Raw genomic sequence first — 7,391 nt, forward strand, 5'->3', positions numbered from 1 at the left:
GCCACCTGCTCGTAAATGTGTTCAAAACACAGACAGACATTTATCCCCACGGATCCTGACACCCACAGGGTGAGTCTGAGACCGCCTGTGGCAGCGCTTCTGAAAGTGGGGCCCTCGTCCCCCTGTGTTGGGACGGCAATGTTTAACTGTAAATTCTCGGATCCCCTCCAGACCTGCTGGGTCTGTCTCTGGGTTTCAGGGCTAGAGATCTGCCTGTTCAAAGGCTCCAGGGGGCCCTGACCGGTTTGGCTCAGTGGATAGAGCGTCGGCCTGCGGACTGAAGGGTCCTGGGTTCGATTCTGGCCAAGGGCATGTACCTTGGTTGTGGGCACATCCCCAGTAGGAGACAGCTGATGGATGTTTCTCTCTCATCGATGTTTCTAACTCTCTATCCCTCTCCCTTCCTCTCTATAAAAAATCGATATATAAATATATATATATATATATATATATATATATATATATATATATATTTTTTTTTTTTTTTTTTTTTTTTTTTTTTTAAGGCTCCAGGGTTGGCCTGGTGGTGGTGGTGGTGGTGGTGGGAATTCTAACGCATCCTGAAGCTCACCAGCCCTGAGGCACCTGGCCCCAACTGGGCAGTTCTGATTCACTAATAGGCCCTGCCCACTTTGGCCCTTCCATCAGGCAATTCAAAGTCTCCAGCCTGCTGGTTACTGATTAACCCCGGGAAAGAAATAATAATAATCGAAGGGGCAACACAAGCCCAGAGGCAAGCGGGGCAGTCCTGGAGAGCGGGGCCAGACGGCTGCTGTCACCAGGCGCCTCGCAGAAGGACCAGGAGGCTGACCCGCCATCTGAGGTCAGACTAGGTCCCCGCAGCGCCTGGTCCATGCCCAGGCCCTGAGCTGCCCCGTCCCGCCGGCCCCCCTGCCCAGAATGGCCTGCCCCGAGCCCCCCCAGCAGCCAGCCGCCCACCAGCCCCAGCCCATCTTGGCAGGAACCACCATCACGGGCACCGTTGGGGGACATCGAGGCTCCGCGGGCCCGGACCTGGAGTGCCTGGTGTGCCGGGAGCCCTACAGCTGTGCCCGACGCCCCAAGCTGCTGGGCTGCCAGCACTCCTTCTGTGCCGTCTGCCTGAAGCTCCTGCTGTGCCCGCAGAACGACAGCTGGTCCGTCACCTGCCCGCTGTGCCGCCAGGCCACCGCCGTCCCCGGGGGCCTCATCTGCAGCCTGCGTGACCAGGAGGCCCTGGTGGGCCGGCTGGCCCGGCCGTGCCCAGAAGTGTGGCTCTGTCCTCAGGAGCTGGTGTCTCCCACCGCCGCTGCTGCCGCCTTCACAGCAGGGCACCCCGGCTTGGCCGGAGGGGATGGGCAGGACGTGGCCAGTGCCAACCGCGTGGCAGCCCGGCGCCTGGTGGCACACCTGCTCCTGCTGGCCCTGCTCATCGTCCTCATCCTGCCCTTCATCTACCCCGGCCTCATGCAGTGGACGCTCACCTTCATCATCGCGCTGGCCCTGCTGGTGGCCTCCCTCTTCTGCTGTCACCCCTGCAGCAGGGGCCGCGGCCGGCCGGCCCCCAGGACCCTCTTCTGCGGGGAGCAGAAACACAGCGAGGTCTCCTCCGTGGCCTGCGTGCGCCCCGTCCAGGCACCCACAGCGCCTTGTGCCTCTGCAGCCCCCGTATTCTCACAGGGAACGGGGTAAGGGACTGTGAAGGAAGGATGCTCCCTCGGGAGACGGAATGCCGGCCAGACTTGCAATAAAGCCAGATGCTGTCTCGGGTCCGGAACTTGGACGACAGACCTATGCCTGCCCCGGGGATGGCATGGCTGAGCTGTTCGGGGTGAAGAGGAGACACAAATGACTTGAACCCTGCATGGGGGCCTCCTGTCCCGCTGACTCAGTGCTCCGGGTTTTCCTTCCCATACCTTGAGGAAAGTAGTGCAATATGAACGTGTTGAAGGACAAATAGAACCAGAACGCCGCTTTTACCGTTTTGTGATGTATGCAGCTGGTTTTATTTCATGGCTCGGTTTGGGGCTGGGCTTTTGTGTGTGGGGTCGTTTGTTCATATTCCTGGCTGCTACACATTTTCCCTCCTGGGAAGTCAGAACTCACAGGACGTCCTCCTGAGTCCCCACCCACGCTGCCCGTCTCATGCCCACCCCACCTTGCCAAAGGTGCTGGCAGTTTGGGTCTTGCATTGTATCGCCACGCCACCCTTCCCCACTAGAATGAAGGGAGAGAACCTGTATGGATAAGTGGTACTCCTGATGCCAGCAGGAGCCCCCACATTTAGTTGGCAGAGCTGGGAGGGGAAGGGAAAGCGTGTGGGTCTGGAAATTCCCAGGTCCGTGTTTTCCGGCCCCCTGACTTAACGGAGAATCTCCGAGTTGCAAGGGCTTCCCCCATGCTGGCCCCGCTGACCACCTGCCCCGCACTCCAGAACTGGAAATTGTGAGTGCTTCTTTCTTTACTATTGCATCTCCCTTCCTACTTGAGCGTTTGTCTTAAAGAAGCCTCGTAAATGCAACAGTCCTCTCTCCAGTAACCCCTCCTTTCCCGCCTCACCCCGAGAACCGCAGTCATCTGAAAGGCTTTTGTGTTTTTTCTTGGTCATTTCAGCTCCGTAGCACGGAGGAATGACCTTCCACGGTCACCCAGGTCAAGCCTCGGCCGGGGAGACCCGTGGGGTGCAGGGGAGAGGAGGGTGAGCGATGACATGCTATTTCCTTCCAAAGGCCGTCATAGGAAAGCAGACTTGAGACCTCAGACAGGCTCCCCAAGCACAATCCGTTGTCCTGTCCTGAGACTCGCTACGGCTGACAGTACTTTTGTCAGGAGGGAGGTGAGAACTCTGCCACCGGAGCGCAGGGGTGGACCCCGTGCTGGTGAACAGGGTCCTGCTTCTCAGAGCTTCCTTTTCCCGGAAATGAGCTGGTAGAACTGGAATATCCCTAACACCCCTGCAGCCCAGCAGCTGAGGGCACTGCCCAGCCCCCAAGAAATGGACTTGCATTGGCCACATCCCCTGTGGCCTTGTGCAAAGAAAGGTCAAGATAGAAGCGTGGGTGCAATCAACTGTCCTTAAATCGGGGTGCCTCTATTTTTCTCTTATAAGGTCCTTCCAGGGTAACTCAGTGTCACCCGCGCTATTGGCTTTTTGGGCTCCTGGTGCTGGGAGAGAATGTGTGAGTGGATGCGGGCATGTGTTGCCCACACCGTTAAGCCAAGGCCAAGGGGAACCCTGTCTCGCCCTAGCCGGTTTTGCTCAGTGGATAGAGCATCGGCCTATGGACTGAAGAGTCCCAGGTTCAATTCCAGTCAAGGGCACGTACCTCAGTTGCAGGCTCCTTCCCGACCTGGGCCCTGGTCAGGGCTCATGCAGGAGGCAACCAATCGATGTGTTTCTCTCACATTGATATGCCTATCTTTCCCTCTCTCTTCCACTCTCTCTAAAAATCAATGGAAAAATCCTTTGGTAGAAGAAAAGAATACCCTGTCTCCCCAGGAGGAGTTAGTGACAAAAATTGTTTGTCATTTCCTGAGCTGGCCTCGGGCATGTGTGTTTTGGGATGGGTGCCAGTAGGGTAGGCAAAGAACATTCTCTCTCCTCTCGCCACCATTCCAATTCCATCTAGTTCTTGGATCCTCCACCACCAAGAAAATCTTCCCCAAGATTTCTGTTGTTAATGACAGCACCATTTCTACCATCATAATGGTGGGTGCACGTTTATTGAGTGCGTACTATGTGCCAAGCCCTGCCAAACTGCTTTATGTGCTTTGTCTAGCTGAATCTTCATGATAACCTGTGCAAGTAGAAATCATTTGCCAATGAGGAGACTGAGGATCAGAGAGGTAAATTCATCTGCCTCGGGCTGCACAGGGGGGCGACTTTCAGAGCTCTTTCTGCTCCATCATGCAGTTCCAAAACAACCAGGAAGCTAGTGGCCACTTGGGTTTGCAAGGGAGAGTAGAAGACTAAGCTCAGGAACCTCCAAATTCCAATGGCTAGGCACTCAGAGAGGCCAGAGAATTCCAGAACCTGTCAACTCTGCTAAAGAGAAAGATACAAATGAGATGGCTTTCCTACAGACTTTTACCACCAAGTCCCAGCCTCCCCTGCAGGGAGCTCTGTTGTCACATAGTCCCCAACTAGTGTACCCTCCCTCCCCCTGAGCAAAGATGCCCTGACACTGCTGTCTCCACTCCCCCGGAAGCCCAGCTGGTCCCAAAGACCTTCTGGCCCCTGCGGTATGGGGACAGGGAGCCCATAGGCCAGTATCAGGCCAGGCTGCCCTGCAGGGGAGCAGAGGAACAGGCAGTGTGGAAAAAGGGTGTGAGTGGAAGACACCAGGGAGGCAGGCCAAGGTTCAAAGCTAAGTTCTGACCCAGCATGGGGCCAGTTACAGAACTTCTCTGAGCCTCAGCTTGCTCACCTGTGAAGCTGGGAAGGACAGGACTCACCTCCAGAGTCTCCATGACGATTCAAAGCCCTCCCAGAGGAGAACACTCTGTCCTAATGGGTGGCCTTTGTCATTAATCCTCGGCCCCTGGGGTAAATGGGTTCCTTGGGGCCTGTTCAGGGGGCTGGCTTTGATGATAGGATAGAGAAGCCAATCCAAAGTGGAAACGTTGTCCAGGGCAGGCGCTCTGGTGGAGAACTTTGTGCTTAGGTCCCAAGGGGAGGTCCAAAGGATGAAGAATTGGGGGAGGAAGGGTCGGGCAAATTTCATCCCCATCAGAACCATCTCCCAACCTGTGGCCTTGCAGTCAAACACACCTGCCTTGAATTCCAGCTTCACCACTTACAAGTCACCTTACCTGTCTGAGTCTCAGGTTCCTTACCCAGGAGACAGAGTTTACAGTCCCCATTTCATAGGGTTGCTGGAGGAACTAACGAAATAACCCTTGGTGAGCATTCAAGATCATACGGAGGTAAAGCAGAGAAATGGAAAAACAAGGAGAGAGAGGGGGTCGAGTTCTAACAAGATGAGATCAGACTCCTCTTATTTTATTCGATCTTATTAAAACCTGGCCACTAGAATTCACCTCCCCATGACCAGCCTCAGCAGCAGCCATGTCCTCAGCAAAATATAAGAAAACAATCATGGCTAGCATGATTCTAATGCACTGTGGGTGGTATATTGCATGTGTTAAGTTACCTCTGCTATAAAGTAGATACTATGATTACCCCCAAGTTACAAACAGGGATACTGAGACACAGAGAAGTTAAGCAACTTGCTGGAGATCACACAGCGATGCAGCGGTGGGCCAAGAGTAGACTGCAGAAGCCCAGCTCCAGCAGAATGTAGGCTTGGAGTCACTTTGCTGTATCAAAAGGAACATTTCCGGCACATCGTAAGCCCTCAAGATATGTGGGCCCCTGGCCTGAAGAGTAAAGAATTCAGAGGAGTTGGCATTCCCCCATTTGGTTATAGCTTCCTGACTTCGTGGGTGTCTGGGGCTGAGGCTGTGGGAGCTTTCCTGCCCCATTACCCACCGCCATGTTCTCACCTCACCTTCCAGCACCTGTTCGTGGTGGGAACCTCTTTGCAAATGACTGCAGGAAGTGTTTCAGCCTTTGCCAGAGCAATTCGCTCTTTGTGGCAAAGGCAAGCCTTTCCAGAATGAAAGACCTTCCTGTAATTTCTCAGACTGTGGGAACAGCATGGAGCACGTTCAAAGGGCTATCAGATCTCCGCTCTGGAAACTGCCTGGAGCCATTCGTCTGAACTTTGTATTCTCGTCAAAAGATCTTGAGATCCCTCTTTTCAAAGGAGGAGTATTTACTGGGTCAGAAGAGAACTGTGAACAATTCAGAACACCATGAGATCTTCGACCCATCCATGCATTTACATGTTCAACAAATATTGATTGAGCGTCTGCTCTGTTCCAAGCAGTGATCAGAGTATTTCATCTTGTTTGATGGGGCACTTTGATGAGGAAGGAAAACTAACACGTGCAAAGCGCCTGTCACGGGTTGAACTGTGTCCCCCTCCCCCAAAAAAGCTAGGTTGAGACCCTAACCCCACCACCCAGAATGTGATCTCGTTTGGAAACAGGGTTTTTACAGGGATGATAATCAAGTTAAAATGAAGTCAAGGGTGGGCCCTAAAACAATATGACTGGTGTCCTTATAAATAGAGGACATTTGGACCCTGAGGCAGACACACAGAGGGGGAACAATGTGAAGGCACACGGGGAGAATGCCATGTGACGATGAAGGCGGAGGCCAGGGTGATGAGGAGAAGCCATGGGAAGCCAACAGTGGCCAGCAAGCCAGCAGGAGCCAGGAGAGAGGCCTGGAGTGGATTCCCCCACAGAGTTCTCAGCAGGAGCCCACCCTGCCCACACCTAAGGGTCCCAGGTTCGATTCCGGTCAAGGGCATATACATTGGTTGCGGGTACATCCCCAGTGGGGGGTGTGCAGGAGGCAGCTGGCTGATGTTTCTTTCTCATCGATGTTTCTAGCTCTCTATCCCTCTCCCTTCCTCTCTGTAAAAAATCAATAAAATATATTTTTTTAAAAAGAAAGAAACAAGGTGTTGTGACACCTGCCATACAAGGACACCAATAGAGGACCTCTCCTGTACCTGTGCTTGCACCATGCCCCTTTACTGGATTATTTCAAGTTAAAGCTAAAGAACTTGCGCAGAGTCTTGTAGCGCATGTGTGGCCATGTCAGGCTGATAATTAAGTCTGCTGGACTCCCAAGTTAGATTTATTTATTTATTTATTTATTTTTCCAAGTTAGATCTTACTTCTCCTATTTTGTGGGTGGGAAACCGAAGTTCATAGTGCCCATTCTATCAGAGATGGAGTTAAAATCGCAACCCACAATTCCTAATGTATCTTTAATCTATGCAGCAGCCATATGAGAATTACTTATTGCCCCCATTTCACAAATTAAAACCCAGGGCATTAAGGCACTTAGTTGACCAAGGTCACAAGCGAGTGAGGGAGGTACCAGAATTTGAACTCACTGACCCCAAAGCTATCTCTGCACTTCCCACTGCTCCACACTGCTTCCATCTGCAGCTAGCCAGCATTGAGAGGCTGGCAAGTTTGTCCTTCAGGACGCTTGAATGCCCACCTTAAGAGCTAGTTTGCTCAAAGAGGACAAAGCTGTAGTGGAATTTGTCTTCTCTTCTTTCCTTTGTCTTATATTCAACCACCTCCCTCCACTTACCCTACTCCCCCTTCTCCCTTTCTAAGATAACTGCTCTCTGGTTAATCTTATTGAAGGGTTCTCCCACTTCACCAACTGGTCCTTCTACTTGGTCCTTCTACTACCCACCTCCTATTTCTCCTGAGGTGGTCATCTGATATAGGTCACATGATCTTTCCCAGAACTTGAGGCTAGTAATGAGTGGAATGGGGGAAGGGGAGATAGCGATGGAAGGATGCAAGTTTGAAAGTGG

At 52.8% G+C, this 7,391-nt stretch overlaps 1 protein-coding gene across 1 annotated transcript; it reads left to right on the plus strand.

Moving 5' to 3' along the window:
* The first annotated feature begins 709 nt into the window (after positions 1–709).
* Positions 710–1,970, plus strand: RNF186 (ring finger protein 186). The gene has a single exon (XM_036447633.2). The coding sequence runs from the start codon at positions 901–903 to the stop codon at positions 1,669–1,671; it is 771 nt and encodes a 256-aa protein (XP_036303526.1). The 5' UTR covers positions 710–900; the 3' UTR covers positions 1,672–1,970.
* Positions 1,971–7,391: the final 5,421 nt, after the last annotated feature.

Source organism: Pipistrellus kuhlii, unplaced genomic scaffold (assembly GCF_014108245.1).
Source record: "Pipistrellus kuhlii isolate mPipKuh1 unplaced genomic scaffold, mPipKuh1.p scaffold_m20_p_2, whole genome shotgun sequence".
Lineage (NCBI taxonomy): Eukaryota > Metazoa > Chordata > Mammalia > Chiroptera > Vespertilionidae > Pipistrellus > Pipistrellus kuhlii.